The sequence below is a fragment of the Strigops habroptila genome, chromosome 8, assembly GCF_004027225.2.
Source record: "Strigops habroptila isolate Jane chromosome 8, bStrHab1.2.pri, whole genome shotgun sequence".
Lineage (NCBI taxonomy): Eukaryota > Metazoa > Chordata > Aves > Psittaciformes > Psittacidae > Strigops > Strigops habroptila.
The window spans coordinates 49,691,068-49,714,433 of NC_044284.2; the positions used below are offsets into that span (position 1 = coordinate 49,691,068).

General features: G+C 38.1%; 1 protein-coding gene across 1 annotated transcript in view; it reads left to right on the top strand.

The window, feature by feature from the left end:
* LOC115612224 (vitellogenin-1-like) overlaps positions 1-23,366 on the top strand; it is a 65,171-nt gene that overhangs the window by 26,372 nt on the left and 15,433 nt on the right. The window contains exons 6-21 of the mRNA XM_030496239.1: positions 1,565-1,726; positions 2,408-2,559; positions 5,309-5,459; positions 5,559-5,716; positions 5,828-5,993; positions 7,073-7,195; positions 8,755-8,973; positions 11,076-11,293; positions 11,379-11,476; positions 15,711-15,835; positions 15,921-16,022; positions 16,109-16,228; positions 16,463-16,652; positions 16,754-16,847; positions 16,959-17,144; positions 22,185-22,329. Coding sequence (XP_030352099.1) covers positions 1,565-1,726; positions 2,408-2,559; positions 5,309-5,459; positions 5,559-5,716; positions 5,828-5,993; positions 7,073-7,195; positions 8,755-8,973; positions 11,076-11,293; positions 11,379-11,476; positions 15,711-15,835; positions 15,921-16,022; positions 16,109-16,228; positions 16,463-16,652; positions 16,754-16,847; positions 16,959-17,144; positions 22,185-22,329 — 2,409 coding nt within the window. The remainder of the gene's footprint in view (positions 1-1,564; positions 1,727-2,407; positions 2,560-5,308; positions 5,460-5,558; positions 5,717-5,827; positions 5,994-7,072; positions 7,196-8,754; positions 8,974-11,075; positions 11,294-11,378; positions 11,477-15,710; positions 15,836-15,920; positions 16,023-16,108; positions 16,229-16,462; positions 16,653-16,753; positions 16,848-16,958; positions 17,145-22,184; positions 22,330-23,366) is intronic.

Below are 23,366 nucleotides of genomic sequence, written 5' to 3' on the forward strand. Positions count from 1 at the left end.
AACCATATTTACATTGATTAGACTACATTCGATTTAGAGATCAGCAAAAAACTTGAAATTATTATACTTTCATGTTATTTTTATTGAAAATGCAGACCAGGGTAACTTTAATTTTTTTTTTTTTTTATTTATTTTTATTTAAGTAGATTTGTTTCTGGGAAAAGAACTGCATGATTTAATATTTTCACGCTGCTTGTTGCACATAAAAATCCTGCTGGTGGTGTCGCATATTCTGCGGCGCTATTTTCTCATATCTCATTTTACATCTTCAATCTTTCTAATTCAGTTAGCAATATGTCCTACTCTTGCTGCTAAGCAATATATGTGACTTTACCTCCTAGAATAATTTCCAAGTTTTCTTTGCTCTTCTCAGACAGCAACTGATTAATGAGCATTGGCACCCTTGCTTGACAATCTCAAGTCACTCTGTAAAGGAAGATAAGCATTATTAGTCCCAAAATCTGAACTGCAGAGGGGTTTAAAGGGCTTTACCTGGGAAAGTCTATATTACATCCTGCTGGGTGTAAGGTAAGGATGAACTAGCCATGAACTGCACACAGCAGGCAGGAGGCTGCTTCATTCCACTGGGCTGGACGCTCCTATTTGAAGTCTAGCTGTCTCTACCACACCCTACAGTCTGCAGAGAAGCCCCATGCCTGTACTCACAGAATACCAGTCTTTCAGAAAGCTTGGGCAATTCTTATTTCCAGCCCTTACCAAAGTCACAGCGTCTTTAGGAATACTGTTAAGCTAAAGATGAAGTGGGTATGTCTTGCCTCCTAACGACCACATGACTATTTTGCTGTTCTGACATAGCCCAGAGCTGCTCTCTGGAGTGGCTACACTATAAATAACAATAAAAAAAATCATGAAAATAACCTTTCCTCCTAAAATGCAATCAAATACTTTCCTCTTCAAAAATCTCCTCGACTGAGGAGATTTAAGAGCTCTTATAAATATATATGCTTGAAATATTATTGAAGATCTGAGCTAAAACTGTAAAGAAAACCCACAATCAAAACTCTACTGTCCTGAAATTCTTTTTAATTATTGCTGTTTATATTGTGACAGATCTTCTGATATTTCAAGGCCTGTTCCATAGGCATTTATAAACTGCCTATAGAAGCGAATTTTAAGGGCAGAATGTCATCTCCAACCTTAAAATACTTTGCTGTTGAGATTTTATTCTGTATGATCAAATTATTTTGGCACTTTTTATTAATATTCCTTAAATCTTATTTCATAATCGACAGCTCTAACTGGAAACTGTTTCTCACCTTTCTGAGGCTCCAAATCTTGCCTCAGTGAAACTCTTGATAATTTTAGTTCTCTCAGTGAAACTGATTTGGCTTACTGGAAACCTGTACATGTGAAAAAGAGGTGAAAGTAATGATCATCCCAGTTTTGCTTCTGGAGAATACCATGAATAAAAAAGCATTCATTTCTACTAGGAATTTTGAAAATACAGAATTAACCAGGATATTCCATGTGCGGAATAGATGAAGCTTTGCATAAAAGTGCAAAGCTTCATCAATATTTCTGATCACATTCTCATTTTCACCAGGCCGGGATTGGAGGTATTTGTAACACAACGTATACAATTCAGGAAAACAAGAGAGCAAATCTAGTCTATGTAACCAAATCCAAGGACCTGAACAGTTGTGAAGAGAAAGTTCAACTGGTCACAGGTTCAGCATACACTCAACCGTGCCGGACCTGCCAGCAGGTAAATTAGAGTGGTATTATGTATACGTATTTTACATTCATATACAGAGAGCCATTTGGCATCCATGCTATCTCTTGCTTTGTAACACTTATAACAAGAGAAGAGTCAGATCTGCTGTATCTACTTATCAACATTTTCTTTCTGTGTGAAAATCAGATCACAGAGCTGCAGAGGTCTGTGCTGCAAACTGTCTGTCGTGTACTGCAGGCACACTTCGGCTAGCTCAAACTAGCTGGCTTGGAAACCATTAATTATCAGCATGAGTTAATTCACCTACTCTGTTGAATAAACAAGATAGTCATGATGTCCAGTTTCCGCTCTTCAAGATAGGTACTGCTGCATCTTCATATAATTCTGCCTTTGAAATAAGAAATTGTGTGGCTTATAGTGTTGCTCTCCTCAGAAAGTACGTCTCCTTCTTAAGGGAATAACCAATTACTTATATTTGGGGAAAAATAAAACCATCTAACACTTCTTAGCAGTAAGAGAGCCAGGTACCATTCCTGACCTCTCCCATGGAAGTGCATGCTGAATTCACATAAAGCGCTCATATGGCCAATGAACAAAACAGCCTAAGAAAATAAGTGGGTTGATGTGGATGATATAATACCTTCTAGTCGCAGAATTTAGAAGTTCAATGACTCTCTTTTCTTTGTTTCTTTGCTATTTTATATCATAAAGAGAAACAAGAATTCCCAGGCAACTGCTACTTATAATTACAAAATCAAGTATACACGCAATGAAGTTGTAATTACACAAGCTGATGTTGAGGAAATCCACCAGTTTGCACCCTTCAATGAGATAACAGGTGGAAACGCTATAGTGGAAGCAAGGTACCGTATATATGCTTGTAATTCACCAAATAACTCAACATCTCAGTAATCTGGTCAAACTCCAAACTGAAATAAATCCTTTACTTCCACAGCCTATTGTTTGCCAGTATTTAATGACATAAAATCCCAAACAGTTCATAAAAACAACCTTCACTGTTAGTTGTAAATCTGAAACACACACATCACTATCCAAATTTTGTTAGCTAAACTTGGCAGGGTTTGACAATTTTATTTTGCACGGATACTTGATTTATGTCATAAAAGTCAAAACAAATGTAATTCCATCTGAAAAATTGTGAACTAATATATTTGCAGTAAAATACTTTAAAAGACAGTTACTTACTGAAAGAGAATTCCCTGGAAAATAATAATGCAGTAAGAGACCCTGGAGACTATGTCACAAGAAACCTAGATAGGGCTTTGGATTCTGATCTACTTCCTAAGCATTGTGGGCTTCTTGCAAATCTCCCATCAAAACTGTTTCTTGATAGGAAATTGGATTTTATTGCAAAAAGATTAGGCACAAGGCATGTAAAATGTATTTGCTTTTCCACAGCAAATTTTGCATATTTCTAAACAAGTTTGGGGCAAAATGAGAATATGATTTTCTAAGAAATAATGCCCCTGCTCATTTTTATCTCAAGCTCGCAGATTTTTAGTGTTTGAAAAGTTTTTCATCTACATCAATATCAATTGAAAAAGTTTTTAGTTACCTGCTTTAGTGATGGACCCTGTAGACAGGAGTGCCCTGCTGAAGAGGGAGGCCTTTTACATAAAGGTCACTGTACAGGTGTACCTCAATCTCACTCGTCAGCTGCTGTATTCTTGCATTGCTCCATTGCTTCTGCAAGAATCTATTGGTATAATGTACAGTTTTGGAAACTGCAACATCGGAAAGTACATGTCAATAAATCACTGATTAACTTCATTAATATGATAGGCTAACTTCATTAATTAGGCTAACCAAACAAAACAAAAAAGGAAACAGTAAAGGTAAAAGTGGCTTTACTATCTCTCTCATGCAATCAGGGTGAAGATAGATATAGTTGTAGTGCTTTTATCCAATTACAGGTTTTTGTGAGCAAGCATTAGTCTGGAGCCAATGGACTTTTGCTGATTTAAACTCTCCTGCAAGCCTGCGTAGACCGTCTTCCTTACTGTTCTTCTTCAAGTATTAAGCCCTCAGAAAGAGTAGTGCCTTTACTTTTCCCATTTTCTCTAGATCTTTTGCATCACCTAGCAGAAGGGGCCAAATATAAGATAGTTGAGAAGATGTGGATTTCACCCAAGTCTTCAGAAGTTATTTCCACAATGCAGTTTCTGCATTTGGAGGAAAAAAGAATAAAAAAAAAGGAAAAAAAAAAGCCTAACATCAAGAACTTAGAATACTTGGAGCTGATTTTTCAGACCTATTCAACATAAGCCTCTTGCAGCACCTTTCAAAGTCAAAAGAGGTTTTACTATTGTTTCACTGTTTTAATCCTATCTTTAGTATTCATTTACTCTTCTTTTCAAAGTATAACATTTTCCCATCTATTCTAGGCAGATATATATCTTCCCAAAATGATGAAAATGAAGACATGATAGATTCATCATGTTCTGGAAGAGGGAGTTAAATCTGTCTAAGTGTACCTGATGTTATACTTTCTCATCCAAATGCCCTTTCAATAATATTGTGTAAAATTTCAAGAGAGAAAAAAAATATCTCTGCTGATTCTGTAGCGATTTCTATTCAAATTCCAGTGGCTTGTCTGCAAAGCAGTTATATGCTATTTTCTGCAGCAGTTCTCTGCAATCCATATGGAAGGAGTGGATAGAAATGATACCGAAGATCATCATAGAGATTCCAAAATAAACACGCCAATTTTCTACTGAGATTTTGAGATACTGTGTAGTACAGCAATATTGCTTTTGGAATGCTTTCAGTTATTCAGTACAAATGCCTAACTTTATTATAGTGTCCTAAATGACCTATTTTAAACATAATTGGTGGGATAGGATGCATCCCTTTAGCTGAAAATGTAGCAAAGATAGAAAATATTTACAAAGACCATCTCTCATCGCGGTTACTCTTAATAACAAAGGATGAAGGTTTTGTGCTGCTTGAAAAGTTTCCAAAAACTTGAGTACTTTTTAAAAGACTAATCCTGAATTTATGTGGCCCTGTTTGTTTGGGAAATCCAATTTGAAACTTCATGAGAACCTTTTATCTTCTGCAGTCTACAGGACATACAGCTTGCCAAGCAAAATGGGGAGGGAATTGTAATGGTGCAAGTAAAAAGATTGTAACATTTCTTATTGTATCTAAAAACTTTCAATTCTTTTTGAAGCTTCCAGGAGGCACAAAGATAAAAGCTTTTATAAACTTCTTAAAATGTTTAAATTAAATGATTTCTAAAAAAGTTTCCATCAGTTATTTTTCTATAATCCTTAATTCCCTCCTTAAGACACAACACACAGTTCCTGTGATCTTCAGGCCACAGCTTCCCACCTCCCTCTTCATCCTTAAATTCTCAAGCCATATTATTCCCAAAGGAAGGCAAAGGCTGGCTCTGATCTAAGCCATGCTGTGTAAGTGCTGACCTTCTCAGAGTACGGTTCTGAGCACCATGTCCAAATGTAGCTGTCTTTTTCCCTCAATAACAAAACCCTTTTGATAGAACTGCAGTTGCATTGCAATGCAGGGAGGCAGAATTACTGATTTATTTTTCGTTTATACCCTGCATCTCCCTGGGTTTCTCCATTCCAGGCAGAAACTTGCTTTGACTGATGTGCAGAAGCAAATGGCAGAGGTCCCACCAAAAGAATTCCAGGATCGTGGGTCACTTCAGTACCAGTTTGGCAGTGAATTGCTTCAGCTTCCTGTCCACTTATTCAAAATAAAAAATGTGGAAAGCCAGGTAAAGTTCAGCCACTGGACAGACTCTTTGTTCGAGCTTGGAATTTGTGCATGTGGGAAACAATTTGTGTGAGCTTCCTGCATTTTAATGCTCCTGCAGATAGAGGAAAGCCTCCAAGACCTAGTAGAGACCACATCTGAACAGCTTCCCAGAGATGCACCAGCAAAAGCCCTCAAGCTTATGCACCTCTTCCGTGCAGCAAATGAGGACAATTACGAGTCAGTGTGGAAGCAGTTCTCCAGTCGGCCAGTGTACAGGTACAAGCAATATAAGCAGTGATTCTTGTGCTGATAAACTCTTGAAGATCATCTGGAATGATTATGTTCAAGTGCAAATCTGGAAAATGGTCTTTGCCTTTCCCATTACAGGCGCTACATTTTGGATATAATTCCTGCAGTTGCCAGTCACCGTGCACTCAGGTTTTTGAGGCATAAAATGGAAAGACAAGAACTCACCAACTGGGAAGCGGCTCAGACGGTGCTTGTGGCTCTGCACTCAAGCACACCGACTCAGGACACAATGGAGGAAGCAACGGTAGGATTTCCTAGACACCCTCTAGTCACTCTTTACTGATTTTAGCATCTGTTGTATTTATTCCTTTGACAAGATGGCAAAGGCTTTGAAAATATAAAGGTTTTATATCCTCTAGTTAGGTTGAAAGGAGTTTATTTCCTGTCTGTCTTAAGGGGAGGAGAATGCAAATCAAAGGGGTAAAAATAAATGCAGAAAGAAACAGGAAAGAAAGAGTAAAAATACCCCTCAGGGACAGAAGTTATTGCTGCAGACAATGGTGTCTAGTGTCCCTTTGTCCAAATGTACTTTATAGTTACATCAGATTAGAGCTCTAACTGAGTGTCTGCAAAGACTAGGGAGTAAGATATACATATTTATTATATCCATCTATTCGTCCTGATTGACCTAGCAGGATGGGTATAAATCAGAGAAGATCTATCAAAATCAAGGGAATTATGCCAGTGTGGAGCCCACGTAGGAGAAAATCTAATGATTTTTACAATTTTTCCCTCTTCTGCAGGGTTTAATTCTGTCTTCAGATGCAGGAGCTTATCTCTGCCTACCCTAGATAGAGAGTATGCATCTCAGACCAGTTTTGCTCTCTGTAACAGCCGTGACAGCCTGGCTGTTGCTGTGCAGTAATGCTCTGCTTCCCACTCAAGGAAGCAGTGGGCTGGTGCCTCCTGTCAGCTCCTGCATTTATATGAAATATTCCTGTCTCCCAAAGTACTGAGGTCCATTCACAATGTATCTCAAAGTTTTTGTACCTATAGTTGAGGCAATTATAAAACAGTGATGAATGCTTCCTGAATAATGTGTATTTTTCCATTCCATAACTGGGTGATTTCCTCCCTTTGGATTAAAGCCTATGCCAAATTTAAATCTGAAACACTATAAAAGCAACAGATCGGTCTTCCAGATGTTACTTGGAATTACTTTCTGATTGCATTGTCAAATATAGTAATATCCCCTGATTAACTGTAAATCCATTGATACAAAAATATCAGTACCCTGGGTTTACCTTGCATTTGGCAGAAACATATTTTTTAATATTTTTGCTCTTCATTAATGGTGGTAACGAACAACTGCTTTCTTCCCAGCTCATTGTGAAAAAACATTGCCCACGCTCAAGTACTGTACTTGGAAAGGTTTGCTATCTCAGCTATGCGTCACTGTGCCACAAACAGTGCTCTTCATCAGACTCCTGCTCTGAATGTCTCCAGGTAACCACATTGTTATTTATCGTTTAAAAGAAAAATTAAGCCATGAGTTCTTTCTTCATTATTCAGAAACCTGTATTTCACTTCACTACAGTGTTTCCTTTGGGGAAAGGAACCCCAGTTGGTTAAATACAGCATTTTTATCTTTAGATTAACACGCGAAAGAGAGTGAGAGGAGGAAGCGTATAATTCATAGCACTTTCTATCTGAGTATCTCTGAGTGCTTTACTGCCAATTATTAATGAAGTCCCATGGCACTGCTCTGAAATACTTTAAATATAGGTACTTTTACATACTTATAAATAAACTAAGTGACACAAAAGCCCGGGTTTTTGCCCAGAGTCATGTAGCCCAGCCATTTCTCAGCCAGAAGCAGAGCCCAGTCATCCACACAGGCAATAAGCTTTAAATAATAGTAATGCCCTCCCTGTTCTGCACTGCTTTTAATCAGCAGGCTTGAAAACAATTTAAATAGGCAGTAAATAGCATTTCCTAGTTCTAGAGATGCACATCATGGTATACAGAGGTCAGCCACTCAGCAGTGATAGAGAGGAAAAGAGAAGTAGGTGTTTTCTTTGACATTGGTCAGTCCACCATCCCCAGTAAGAGCAGGGTGTGCCTGACATTATTTTTTTTCCTGTAGTACAGAGACAGGGCCAACATTCCTACATGTATCTGCTGTGTTACAATCACCACCAATGCTCTTGAGCTAATTAAATCTAAGAAGACCAGTTCCAGGGAATGGAAATTCTTTCCCAAAGCAAATGATTGTATAGGCTTATTCAATGCATTTCAAATATCCATTCATTTGATTAGCAATATCAAATAGACTGTTTCTGCACCATCAATGGATCTCAAATGTGATATTTTATAGCATAGGAACTGTATTGAAATTATTCTATAATGTCTCAGGGGTTTTTTTTAGAGCCATTTGTTAGCATTGAAAACAGTTCTCTATGAGGATTTAGTTCTTTTCTTATATTCAGCCTTCACACAACTACTTCTAATCTTGCCACGTGAACATTACTGTGATCAAGTTGCTTACAGCAAAGGCTGTGAAATTACCTGATTATCTCATTGCCAGCTATTAATCCACACTAAAAAGTGGCTGTCATAGCTGAAGTTTAGAGCATCACCACTAGCCGTATCTTCAGGAATCTTGTTTAAGGATCTGAAGAATTTAACTGTGTCTACATTTTGCATCTGTCTTCAGCCAAGAGATATTCAAACAGCACTATTGCAGGGTTCCCAATTCACCCCAAAAGGCAGTGGGAACTAGCTCCTAGCCATTATTTTTTCTTTTAAAGCTCTTACTTAATAAGTAAGAGCACTTCACTTTAAGGCATAGTGATGAAAAAACTGGTCATTGTGGCATTCTTGGCTATGCTTGTTCTATGAATAAAATGTTCTATTCATGAGGACAAAAAGAATTTGAAAATATTTAAAATAAGTGAATTGAACAAACTGAAATTATCAAAGTCAAACCTCAGAATAGGCTGGGGGATGGGATATAGATATGAGCTGGAACTGAACTCAACAGAAAATCTGTTTTCTTTTTTCAGCTACTTCATGGCTTTGCAGGAGAGGCATTGAGCAAGTCTAACACAGAAGAAATTTCCCTGGCTTTGAAAGCCCTTGGGAATGTAGGACATCCAGCCAGCATCAAGCACATCAAGAAATTTTTGCCAGGATATGCAACTGGTGCCTCAGATTTGCCACTCAAGGTCCATGCAACTGCTGTGATGGCCCTGAAAAACATAGGCATGAAAGATCCAAAAATGGTAAGGAAACAAAGCTGCTTCCTTTACACCTATGACAATCAAACACAAGTTGATAATCAACAATGGGTGATGAGCAGGGGTTTTTTTTTATTTTTTTTTTCTTATTTGTTTTTTCAAATATAGCTCTAATATGTTGTTGTGGGGTTTTTTAAATACTTAGTCATTCCTTAGTTGGTATGTCTTATTCCTTTTGACATCAACCTCTAGTATTTCAGACTGCAACAAAAATCCCATTAAAATGATACATTCATTACCCTATTATTGAAGACAAATCAGTATTTCCATTGCAAACATGTATTTTCTAAGGACATTAGACAGAAAGCTAAATTATTGACCAAAATGTGTTTAGCGGTACTTCAACTTTGGTGTGTGAGAGAACCACAAAACAAGGTTTTCAGAGAACTGACATTTAATACTGAGTGTCACATCTAATTGTAATTCAAGACCAGATCTTACTGTAAATAGATACTAGATGTTTGCATCCTAATTACAAATTTACAGACATTGTGTGGGTTTAAGTCATAAGCAGAACAACTACTAAATGTGACTTTTGCCCCTGAATGGGGTAATGATTAGATATCATGTACAACGGTTACACAGGCATACTCTGATCCACCACAGACATCACTTTACAATCATTTTCACTTTAAAACAAACTGCTTCAAAAAGGAAACCTTGCATTTTCAAGATATTTTTTCCTGATACTGATTTTTTGTTGTTTTACATAAGTCTATTCTTAATGTAAAAAGTAAAAGAAAAGCTTTCATTAACTATTCAGCTACTAATCTGTATCAGTTTTTCCATTATACTCATTTTTTGCATAAGGGTCCCAGTTTGAGTGCACATATTGATCCACAGACAATAGTGTGCCAGGGTATGCTTTTAAGCTAAAGAATAAAGAAACAAATTACCAGAGTGCAGTAGCTAGATGGGGAAAAGCTGGGGGGAGGAGAGAATAGCAAGGGTAGGAGTTAAGGTATTTGCCAGGGAATTAAAAAAGCCAATTTGGTGTTTGAAATGATGCTGTGTCTCTGATTGCCCTTTGGCCTGGCTTTCCACATGTGACCCAGACCACTGTTTAGTTCCATTTTCTATGCATTTTCTTTGGAGAAAATTGGTCTGGAGCAAGTTAATGACTGTGGCTGTATTTTTCATTGTTCAAAAACCAGTTTAATGCCTGGTTTGCAGCTAGCTACCTACACACCCATGTTTGCTTTCAACAGACTTAATACACAGTCTGCCTTTTTTATTTGTTTAATGTTTAATTTGAAATGGTAGTAACATTTAGAAAGAGGCTACTGCATCCTTGTCACCACTTTTACCTTGGTATTTGATAATCAACATACTTAAATCAATAACACCAATCAGGGCGCTTCCAAAGTTTGTTGAAGTTTCCTGGACCAGACTTTCATTGGACAGCTGGGTGTGCACTGTTCCAGGCAGGACAGGACTTTGCAGAGGGGCTGCAAGAACAGCTGCACCATCCACATCCATTTTGAAGCTGGGGTTAAAGGCTCCAGTGCAACTCATGGAGACTGCAAAGGTTCCAGTACAAAATTAGTCTTGATACTGAATATTGCTGAGGTTGAACATATTGGTCACAAGTAGTACTGTGGCAATTATATTTGTTGCATTAACTTTCGGTTTTAAGCTTCCTAATTGGCATAGAGATTTCTGGTAGTAAACTGGATTTTATTCATTTCATTTTTATTCTATTCTTTAGCAGAAGGAGCCCCAGGAGATCAAATTACTAGAAATAAGGCATACCTATATGGGTAGGGATAAGCAGTCACTGAGACCGCTTCTCAGGTGTGTAATGTATCCATGAAATCTCTTTTACCTAGAGTGGTTATGCTCCAGATACATTTTGCTATAGCTCAAAAAGAGATAATAAACTTGAAGAAGTTATCCAGCAAAGTTCCTTGGCTTCGATTGTGTAGGAAGTCAGACTACGCTACCATAATGCCCCTTCCAGCCCTCAGACTATGAAACCAGGAACAGTGTTTCCATATAATTAAATACTACAAATTTCATTGGTGATGAATTGGTATTAGCAAAATGTTCATACACACTGTAAATTTGAATGCATCTACTATTTTCAGGTCCAGGCTATTACCCTTGAGATTTTCCTGAATCAAAAACTCCATCCTCGGGTCCGAATGTTAGCTGCAGTGGTTTTGCTTGAAACCAAGCCAGGTCTTCCAATACTGATGACATTAGCTGATGCTGTTCTGAAAGAACCTAGCATGCAAGTGGCTAGTTTCATCTACTCTCACCTGAGGGCCCTGGGTAGAAGCACAGCTCCAGATCTTCAAGCAATGTAAGGAATATCTGGATCCCTTCCTTAGTTGAAAAACTTGTTGCAAACTAATTGAGGTGTTAATGTGCTCACTGAATTTTTTCAGGGCTTCTGCCTGCAGAATGGCCATCAGAGCATTAAGTGCCAAATTTGACAGATCTGGATATCAGTTCAGCAAGGTTTTCTGCTTCAGTATGTTTAAAGGTAAGATTCAGAAGATTTTGTAGAGAAATACTTACAGTTCAGGGAAAAAAATTGTGCAGTATGAGAACCAGTTCTCCTTGCCAGCTGCTTAGCTGCATGTTGTTCCTCCATATTCTCTTGTTCCATGAAAAAAAAATAAAAAATAAAAAATAAAAAATCTCAGGCTCTCCATTTGGAGAGTATTTAGGTCCCCATGTGTTTTGCATTGTACACTGCCAGCATGAAATTACCAGAGGACTTGTGGGGCTCTAACCTTCCATTTTCATTAGCCGGAGAGGCACATGCTCCTGTATCTGATGCCGTAGTCTCAGTGGTGCTTAACAATTTCATACTATTGTTCAGTACCAAACAAACAGAAGGGACCTAAATTATTGCTGAAGTGGATTAATTTCTACCAGTGGTGAACACCTACAACTCTTGCTGAATTCAAATATGATGATAAATACTCTTCACCCCAACAGTAGTGCACACTGAAAAAAGAAACTAAAAACATTCAGATGTGGCAATTCATTGCACCCATGAGCAGCTAACTCAGGCTTATTGTCTAAAGATTTTTCTTGCCCCTTCCTACCAGGATTCTTTTCTGGAATGAGCAGATCCACACATGGGATCTGGAGACTGATCAGTTACATCAATGGGAGCTGCACGTAAAAATATAGTCAAAGTGGGGAGGGCCAGATTAGAAGACCACTCTTGCTGGGCCAAATTCTAGCTATTTCTATTTTCCATGTATGTTGTTTTTCTCAGTAGAGATTTTTCAAGCAACTCCCCTATGTAAATGACCATGACAGCATCAGTGATTTGGCATATGTAGCTGGCAGACTAGGGAGATTATATCTGCAAACACAGTCTCCTTACACATGCTGTTTATCTAAGAGGACCTGGATGTTTTTAGCACCTTTGTTATTCACTGGTACACGTAAACATTATTTTAAAAATGATCAACAGAAAAAAAGACTCCGAAACATCTGAAATCCACAGTTCTAAATGTACAAGTACTTTTGCCTTCTTTTTGGAGGGAGGGGAGTGGTTTGAAAGACTTCTGTAGATCTTATTGTTGCCCTGCCCCTGTTTCATGGTTTTTACATCTGCGCGATAATAAAAATAAATATAATACATACCACAACCGTCACAGTAATAAATGATACACCTTTGTTGCCTCAAAGGTGGAGACAGACAGTGTCACTTTTGTACCATTTAAAATGCATTCAGGGAGAGATGCGTTTTCCAGTTATAAGCAGATATGTGTTTCTAGTTTTAGGTACTCATTTTCTCTTCTTTTTGCTTTTAAAATGAACTATCCGGATTTTCACACAGTGAAAAAGAAGGGTGAAGTATGCATGAGGGTAGCTGGCAGAGGGCTATGTGAAATGGATTACCTTGCTCTGGCTGTAGCCTGGAAATGCAGCACATCAGTGAATTGCTGTTACTTCCTGGTGAAGACCAGTTTCAGAAAGTTGGTTATCAGTATATGTAATATTTAAACCTCTCATCCTAAAGAGTAAGGTATAAGATCCTTTTCTCAAAGATGTTAATCTTAGACTTGGATTACTCTGTTAGCTAAATGAAGTCAATCCTCCGTTACACTGGTGTTGGAGGAGGATCCATCCTCCAGCTTTCTGATTTGATTTGTCACCGCTAGCCACAGGTGTAATGTGTCTCACTGAGTCCATTCTGGAGGAGTTACCATAGTGACGGTTGTAATGCAGTACCTATTTCCTTACTAAAAACAAAAATCTGTCCTCAACATCACATATCTTTGTGGTGCTAGATGCTGAATTTTTAATGACAGGCAATAATATCAGCTGAATCTATCTTTAATTTGGCATCTGTCAGATATGGCCACCACAAATAGAGCTTCCTGCTCTACGCACTGCTACTGAAATCTAAAGATGACCCAGCTTCTGCCTAATGCGAGGACTGACAGAATCTGACTCTCAATAGGCACAGATTCATATAATTAAATCTGTGTACTAATCTTCACAGGTACCAAAGACTACTTTCTTTGATCACTGATTTTTCTTTCCCTCTTCCATGAGACAAGATGTTCAGTCAGATACCTGCAGGTGTCATCACACTATCACAGTGAAGTGGCTATAGCACATGATCTGACTGTATCAGTAGGATTTTCCATTGGACAACATGGTCTATAGTGAGGTGTCCCTGCCCATGGCAGGGGGGTTGGAACTAGATGATCTAAAGGTCCTTTCCAACCCTAACTATTCTATGATTCTTAGAGCATTAGCGCTGTGTAATGCCTGAGGTATGGAAAATATCCCTGCTCTCTTCAAGTCAATGAGTTCTGTGTAATCATTTAATCATTTATGAGTAACACTTCTTATTAAGTATCAGTAAGTACCATGGGTTTTTTCGATTAATGGTTTTCATGCGTTAGAACACAGAAAAAAAAAAAAAAAAGAGCCTTAACAAATCTACTAGAACTACCAAGCCTCATTTTGGTGTCCAGTCCATGTAACACCTAGGACTGTTCTGGCTATGTTCATTCAGAGAAAAACTAGTCCTCATATTTCCAAGTCTCAAGTCAGCTCATTAGTAATGTCCGAGTGTGGTATTGTTGTGCTTTTTATTTTCTATAGGATCATCATTAAAACATGAACTTTTGTCATCTCTCCTCACTATCTGCTGAAGGTTTTCCACTGATTCCTCTTCCATCTGGGGGTGTTATAAATACTCGTATCTTGATTGTAGGAGCTGTTACTGAACCGTATATGTTGTAGGTAGGTAGAGCCTAGCACTTTGGGTAGTGCAGGAGCTTCATACAGCAAAACAGTGAAGGCAATTTAGTGAAATGCCAGTTCATACAGATTTAGTAGACTAAGTGGATTGCTTTTCCAACAAACTGTTCCTCAAATACATGAAAAGTTGGACTCTGTCATGATAAATTAGAAATCAAAATTAGTCCTAGTAATCTGACAGGAAGCAACTTAACTTGAGGAATAAACAAGGGTGAAGGATCATCCAGATCCCTGTCTGCATGGGTTCAGAAGAGAATGAGAAAATGTTGACTCACAAGTGAGATGTTATCTGAAACACAGAGAGTGACATTAAAGAAGTAATATGGGCATGAGTGTTCATAATGCCCCCATTTGTGAACCAAGCAATAATCTTTAACTTCTGGCTAAATAATTTATGAGAATTTATGCACTGCTTTTCTGGAAAGAGATCAGAGACTCACTCCCTCTCATAATGTTTGAAAATATATTCATCAATAACTTCTGTGGAGGCACTAAAGTTGTTGGTCTGGATCTTCCAGGGCTCTGCAATTACTCTGGCTGTACTGGTTTTCCAAAGCTTATTTCTGGTGGTGCTAGGATTTAATGAGTATTTGGTGCCTATGTCTAACATGAGAATAGTGGAAAGTTAACATAGGGATTCCTAAAATACTTCCCAGTCTTCCAACTAGTGTAGGATGAGAAGAGAGAGGAGGGCTGGAAGAAAGGAAGCATGACAGAGATGCCTACATATCATGCCAGCCTTGTTCTTCTTGAAACCTATGGAAACTTAGAAAAGCCTTGTGATTACTTTAACTCAGAAAACAGGACTGTATAGACCTGTGCCAAGATCAGGAAGAATATGTGACTCTGCTCTGCACTGATTATCTGTATCTAAGAACATTATAGATGATAAATCTAATGTAGAGAACATAAATAGACTCAAACTATGTTTGCTCAAAGTTCACTCAGTAGTTAACAATTACTTAACAATTAGTACATTTCATCTAAGGAGTTACAGAATTTGGAACTAGATGTATTAAATTGCCTCTGAGTCATTTGAGAGACAAATCTACACCTCGCCATCTGTCCTTATAGGACATCTATATCACTTTCCCTAAACGATTAGCAAAGGATGGCAAATCTGTTTTCATTTCTGATCCCCTTTGTCAAGTTGCCCTAAACGATGTCTCCTAAAAGCATTTCAGAAGCTGATGTTACAGAATCTGAACGGGTGCAAATGACATAGCAGAAGCAATTGGAAAAATAACATAACCACCATGCAATGAGCAGGGGACTTGTAGTTTTGCCCACTAATAGTTCAAAAATGCAGAATATTCTGTTTATAATTGGTTTATAACATCAGTTTTATAGCTGGGTTTTCTGGCCTTTCTCATATCATGCTGTATCAGTTGAATTATGCAATTAGTAAACTGATACAATCTGTGTACTGTGGCTTTAAAAACTAACTGTGATGTATCTTACTGCCTATTTCTCTTCAGAGATCCTTATGAGTGGACTGGCAGCTAAATATTTGGTATTGAATAATGTGGGCAGTTTAATTCCAACGATGGCAATGTCCCAGCTGCGGACACATTTCCTGGGCAGAATTGCTGATCCCTTGGAGGTAATTGGGTCTACCGGCAGTTTGCTCTCTTATCCCTTGTTAGGACCATCATCCAGTAGCATTTACGCTTTACTTCTTCCCACAGGTTGGAATAACAGTTGAAGGACTGCAGGAGATATTTGCTAAAGGTTACTCTCCTGACAGGGACTGGGAGACTGACTATGACTTCAAGGAAATCCTGAAAACGGTAAATTCTCAAGAAAAAGAAAATCTTTAAGGTATTGCTACCTGAAATGTTATGAATAATCAGACTTTCTTCCTCTTCTCATGCAGCTCTCCGACTGGAAGGCATTCTCCAGTGACAAACCTTTTGCATCCGGCTACTTGAAGATGTTTGGCCAAGAGCTCTTTTTTGGTGGACTTGATAAAAATGCCATCCAAAATGCATTGCAGGTATAATTTTGAAAACACCACCACCCACACATCAAATGCTTTAAAATATTGTTTCTTTCACAAATACTGACTCTTTTTTTAACTTCTTATTTCGAAGAGGGTTTTTTGTCTTTAGTATTAATAAGGTCAAGCTATAATCATTGCTAGCAGTCTTTCCTCTGAGGCACACTTAATGACATGCATCATGGTATTCAAGTTCTGCTTATTTAGACAATTTGAACTCTGTAATTGCAGGCATGGTATGGACCTGAAGAAAAAATCCCTTCAATAAGGAAAATAATCAGCAGCCTTCAAAGTGGTGTAGGGAGGCAATGGACCAAGGCTTTACTGTCCTCTGAGATCCGTCGTATTGTGCCCACCTGCACTGGGTTTCCAACAGAGACAAGCTTCTATTACTCTTCCATCACAAAAGTGGCAGGAAATGGTAATGGATTTCAAGACTTGAGCAATATAAACATGCTTGTCAGGATTGGAGGGGATTTTTAACACTTTTATTTTTATTTTTTTTTTCCTCCTCTGTAATAGTTCAAGCACAGATTACACCTTCTCCAAAATCTGATTTCAGATTGACTGAATTACTAAATGCCAACATTAGGCTGCGATCCAAAATGAGTCTAAGGTAAATATTTAGTATGAAATAAAAGAATAATGTTTCCAAGTGACGGAGGCCATAAAAACTCACAGCTGTTTGCTGTCTGAACATAATCTTACCCTCATTCTACTTTTTTAGCATGGCTAAGGAGATGACTTTTGTGATGGGGATCAACACACACATGATCCAGGCAGGGCTGGAAGCACACACCAAAATAAATGCTCATGTACCTGTGAATGTTGTTGCCACTGTCCAGATGAAGGAAAAAAATATCAAAATTGAAATTCCACCATGTAAAGATGAGACTAACATAATTACTCTAAGGTAAGACATAGCACTTATTATCTTTCTATATAGCAATGCAGAGTCTACAAACAGAACAGTTGCCTGTCTCTGAATGACAGCTTGGATAACTGGCAATGATCATTGTAGTTTATTTATTTTACATGAAGTGACATGTACCAAAGCTTTCCTTGAAAATATGCATTACTTCCTGTGGGTATCACCTGAGAATCCTCTTTAGGACCATTTCTCAGTTGTTGAGACCCGTAAGCTATTTGAAACACAAATGGCATAAAATTTCTAATCCAGTGCATATATTTGGACTGGAGAAATTAAGTAAGATATAATCCAGCTGAAACCTATCTCTTATAACAGATAACCCATGTATGTTTGCATTTGATGCCTTGAAGCATAGAGGATTTTGTGTTTCTTGTGTTTTTAGCTTGTTTCCCTGTGGCTGCCATTTGGTTTTCTTACCTGTTAGGTCTACTTGATTCATTATCAGTGCATGCAATTACAATACACTCTGGAAAACTGTTGTAGCCAGATGCCAAACAAATGAAAACAGATGGAAATACAAGCACAAAGAGAGGGAGTAAACAGAAAGAGTATGTCCAAGGAATCAAAGCAGTAGAGCAAAGAAAACCTTCACACATACACATGAAAAAATACTGAGAAAGACAAGCCGAAAATTCATCACAAAGGAAAAAGCATCACTGACAACAGAAATCAGCTATTATACAATCCGCTGAAATGTTAACAAGTTTCTGCTTTAGGAATACAGCTGTAACAAAAGAGCTCAGTTGCTTGTTCCAGCTGCAATTAGCATTCATGGCTACTGGCCCAGAAAAGCTCTGCAGGTCTCCCCAGTTTAGCCACCAGTTAGGCTAATCATTATTCTCCCTTGCCCTTTAATGGCCACAGACCATCCTAAATAGACATTTAACATTGCATACTCCTCCCTAAGATGATCCCTCTATTACATCAAATGTGATTGTAATCAGGTTCTCCGTGCAGACTGGGGAGGGATTTGGCAGTTCATAGAGCTAGAATTAGCTGTGTGTTTTTTTTCGTTCTGTTTCTTGTGAAGACCAGGATAGTCTGCTCCCAAGGTCACCAGGACAGCAGGCACCTGCTCTCACTAACCCTCACTGTTGGAGAGGGTGACATGGATATTAATGTGCCCAATAAGGATGCTGAACTGCAATGAGAATATTGAATAGTGATATAGAGTTTAGAGCCTCAAGCAGAGCTACAAGTATTAGCAGAAGAATCCTCCCATCCTCCCTGCAAAGCAAAATAAAAAGTATTTTCCTCCTTTGACTTAAGGGGAAATCAAATCAGACACAAAAAGGCTAAATGCATTGCCAGAGAGCATAAAGCAAGTCAGTATCATACACAAGGGATTACAGCAGAGAAATCCATGAGTTCCAGCCCAAGCCCTGTTCTAGACCCTGCAGCGTTATCATTTATAAAGTGAAGTAGTTGCTCGGAATAGCTCTATAATGCTAAATATATGAGAAAACTAATATTCACTAGCTAACTTTTAGCACCATCAAATTTTCTCCAAAAGCATTCCTGTTCACTGTTACAAAACAAATGGTCAGTGGAAACCACACAGAGCAATGAAATAGCAATGAGTACAAGTGAAGGCAAAGCAATAACTAGAGAATATAACATTGAACCACATTACTGTGGAGGTCAAAGACCAGGAAAAGTAAAATCTTAAAGGTATGAAGAGAAACAAGCAGGCATGATAGAGAGAGAAAGCATACGTATGTACTCTATATAGAATGAGTCAGTTTTACATAGACTTTCTCTTCCTTTCGCATACACCCTCTAAAGAATAAAGGACCTGTTGAATTCAATATTTTAGAGATATTCTGACAACTTCCCTTGTTAGCTTTAAATTTCCCATTTAAATAAATGTTTCTAGAAAGCTATTGCTCTTTCATTTGTTTGTGAGCTCTCTTAAAAATATTTTAGTATTAGGCACTTTGTCTTGGTGGTCAGTGGGTTACATTCTATAGTACCATGTCATTAGAGCAAGTCAGGATGTGATTTTATTTTCCCCTTCACCTCTCACATCCAGACACAGGAAGCTAACAGTCTTCAATAGCATTAAGGTCAGTTATATCCTACACACCGTACAGGTTATAACCTGTCACAGCTGTGGGATTTATATAAATTTTCAGGAGCTAAAGAGAAACTCAGCTGAGCTATCACAGACCTTAAAGAAAAAAAATAATGAAAACTTTGGTGATAGAGAGATTGCATTCCCAAGATAAATCAGCACATTACAAACCCCACTTTCTTTATAGAAAAATCAGAGCAAAATAATTAATCATACCATGGAGAGAATATATAACATGTGTTTCAATTCAATCCTATCAAAGTTAAATTTAATTAAAAATAATAGTTATTTTTAAGGCTCTTTTAACATAATTATTTAGTATACTGCAGATGGCTACTTAAACATACTTTTCAACAAAATTTACAGGAAGAAGTAAAAATCAAATAAATTTAAGGGAAAATTAGAGCCCTGTGATTAAAGTATAAATATGGAGAGCTGCCAGAAAATATACTTTGCAAATATATGACATGTTCATAATAACAAGCTGCTGAAGTATATACATAATCTTGAATAGAGCTTGTATCACAGGGCTTTTTTGCTTGTTTTAACTGTAGGATAAGCACAAATTGCTTCACATGGGCATCTTATAAGATGAGTTATGAAATTACAGCACTGTGTACAACATGTATACAACCCATGTAGCAGAAAATGCAGAAAATGACAGTGAACACTGTGAGCTCACAAGGCAGTGCGGTGTGTTTGGGGAGCAAGAAGGGAAATGCCTGGCACTCCAAGTTGCTGTTTTTCTAACACCTTTCAACCAAGGTCAGAAGAATGATGCATAGGAAAGGCAGAAATTTTCATTTTGCCAGAGCAGAAAGAGAAGTAAAGATCTGGTTGGAGGATAGTCTCTTGCTTCTCATTTATCTAGATACAATTTCATGCTGTGCTTTAAAACCTGGGAAAATAGTTTTTTGCTGGATTTTTTTTTTTTTTTGTTTTTTTAAACAGACATTGAGCTCTTCTGTCCCCATGTTAAGGAGGTATGTCCCCATGTTAAGGCCATGCTCACTGAAGCATTAGTAGGCCCAACACAGCTGAATTGCTTGTCCTTTACCCCTGCAGTGAATTTGGCTTATATTATAGCACAGCTTCTTCTCTTATCCAAAAAATACACTAATACATATTGGAAAATCTCCTTTTTATTTTTTCTCCCTTGTGTGAGATCAGAGAGTACAGATTCTTTCATACCATAGCTTTAGGCCTTCTTTGTGACTGTTTTTCTTGTTAAAGCACCAGAACTGGCTCTTGTAGCCTATTTTTACTGTGCCGTGTGATTCTGCAGACATTGACATGTGTCACCTGTGATGCAGCTACATTTGTCGGCTCTCTGTGCTCAACAGGGAGGAATCGATCCTCTACTTTCATTAGGTGGCAGAAGTAGACTATTGGCATAAAAAATACTACAAAAATTGGTAAAGAAACCCCAGGGCTTTCTGCTTGGAGACCCAGCCTGCCGTTCAGTGGTCATTTGAATTATTGAATGGGATTAAAATAAAAAACATTTTCCTTTTTGTCTCTGTACCCAGATGAGCCATCTGAAATGCAAGTTGATTTGTATTTTCTTTCATCCCCTCAGCTTGTTAGGGAGAATATTTTATTTCAGATTCCATTCTTCAAGGTTCTGCTATCACCCAGCGTGGAGTGTTGCTGTCATGTCCTTATCTAAAAAAAGAGAGAGATGGCAAAGAAAACAAAGCCCACTGGTGACACACATTTTATTGAGGTGTTCCATGAGAAGAGCAATTGTGTGCTTTACACTGCACACAGCACTGTAGGAGCCTTCAAGAGGAAGAGAGGGCTATCAAATGAATACAAATTAATCTTTCAAATAGGTTAGACTGGAATTGCTTAGGCTACTGCAGTGTAGACCATGTTAAAATAGAGACCATTTTGCAGACCGTCTTTCCATTCACTGTCACAAAGGCACCTCCGTTGGCAGACCACAAAAGCCCCAGGGCAAGCAGATCAACTTCATACTTGAGAAACAGCACGTGGGGAATTTTGAGCTGGATGTTAGCACTGATAAATGGCTAATAAGGTAGAGTTAGCACTTCAATAGCTGAGGGAGATAGGTTTTCATCTCTCAAAAGTGTTCAGCATTCAAGAGGTTTCTCTGACCCAAACCAAAACTCATAGTTATAACAGCACTATAAAACTTCCATGAAGACTATGGGGTATGAAGCTTGGTGGTCAGGATATTTAGCAGTGAGAGTCTCCGTCTCTTGCTGCACCTTATGTCACTCATCTTGGATCCCGACTAATACTCTTAGAGTCCACAACACTGGAAGCAATGTTCTGAACACGTTTACGTAAATAGGCTCTTAACCTTCCTATACATCTCTCTGTGATGTCTTGTCGAGACATGGCCAGTGAACTTAAATCAAGCTGGAGACACTTTCTTTGATGATCTCAGGCTCCTTTCTTTAATTTTGCTGTAACAAAAGTTGCACAGGAAACAGCTTTCTGTAGCCACCAGTCCCCCAGGTTGTTTTTCGAAGTTACGGCAGTATTTTCCGAAATATAAGGTCAAAGGAAATGAGAGCTAAGTTTAGCAGTGAACACACAGAAGATGAGTTTAAAAATTTAAAAGTCCAGAAGATCAAAATAGAAGACTCAAAAAATTCAATAATCGACATCCAAGCTTCTAAGTAAGTGGTCCATTCTTCAAAGTGTTAGGCTTACAGAGATCCCATCAACTGCAGTGCTTTTAACCTGTACATGTGATTCTAAAAGCCTAACTGAGCTATCTGTCCCTGAGATTGGTCTGTGTCTTTATTCGCTCTTAGCAGGCCTTGAAAATACAACAGGAAAGATGCTGTAAATATCTGTAAAGCAATTTGCAAGGTATGATACTTGTTGCTGAGTACGTGCTACAAGGCATTATTCAGGTCTTTTCCTCAGCAGTGCTTTATCAATACAGGTTTCCTCTAATGTTTTTTCTGCAGGTCAAAGACATTTGCTGTTACACGAAATATTGGGGATTTGGCTGCTAGTAAGATGACTCCAGTTCTTCTACCTGAAGCAGTGCCTGACATAATGAAGATGTCTTTTGATTCAGATTCTGCATCTGGCGAGACTGATAACATCAGGGTAAATGATGTAGTGTCTGACTATTTTTTCTTGGGCTTTTAATCAGTGGGGGACCATTTCTTTTCTCCATAAGAAAATGTACAATGCATCTCTGACCAAATGAGTATCTCAAAATAAGTCAGGTTCAAACTGATAACACAAATAGCCCTATAGTAATAATATTTTAAAATCTGGAGTGTAATACATCAGATTTGCCATACTTTTTCAAAAGTAGAAGCATTTTCTTTGTTAATTAATTTTACACTGCCATCTACAGGATTGGCACGCAATCTTTAAAATACTTTGTGACTATTATGCAAGCATCACATTCCCAGGGCAGCCACTAACATTCCACAAGACGTTCCATTGCTCAACTTGTAGAACCAAATTTAATGCTTATAAGCATCCTGATTTAAGGATGAATGGCAGTTTGTGTGTCAAGTCAAATGACTTCCTGAGCTGCAGTTTTCCGTAACAGCCAGTACAGGCTTTCTATGATGGGCAGACTTGCGAAGGCATTGCCATGGCAATCCACTCAGTGAAAGACTGACAGAGGTGAGGAATACACTGTCCTGTACTGGTTTCATTGTTGTCCTGCAGCTCTGAAGGGTCTTCAGATAAAATAAGAGATGAACAGAGGATGAGTACAGCACTTTCCTATGGAGAAGTCAATAGGCAAACGTACTGTCAAGTGACAGCAGTTTCTAATATCCCGGAACAAGTAAAGTTCTTCTGCTTTGTGCCTCTGTGCTGTTCTTCTGAAAACTCAGCATTCCGCAGTTATTCTTAAATAAACAGCAATTGAAAAATGGCATTAACCGAAGCATTCCACAATATCATTAGAATTTCCTTTGGAAGGCAAATAGCATTAAAACTCCAGTTTTTAATTTGTTTTTCAGTGGCATTCATACAAGTTTGGAATCTTGTGAAACATGGTAAACTGAGTAAAAAATTAATTGCAAACTTGTATTACATGTGAAAGGAAAGCTTATGATTATGGGTCTTTAGCTACTTGCTTCGTTGCTCCAGGAAGTCACAGTTTTCATTTCACTGATTTG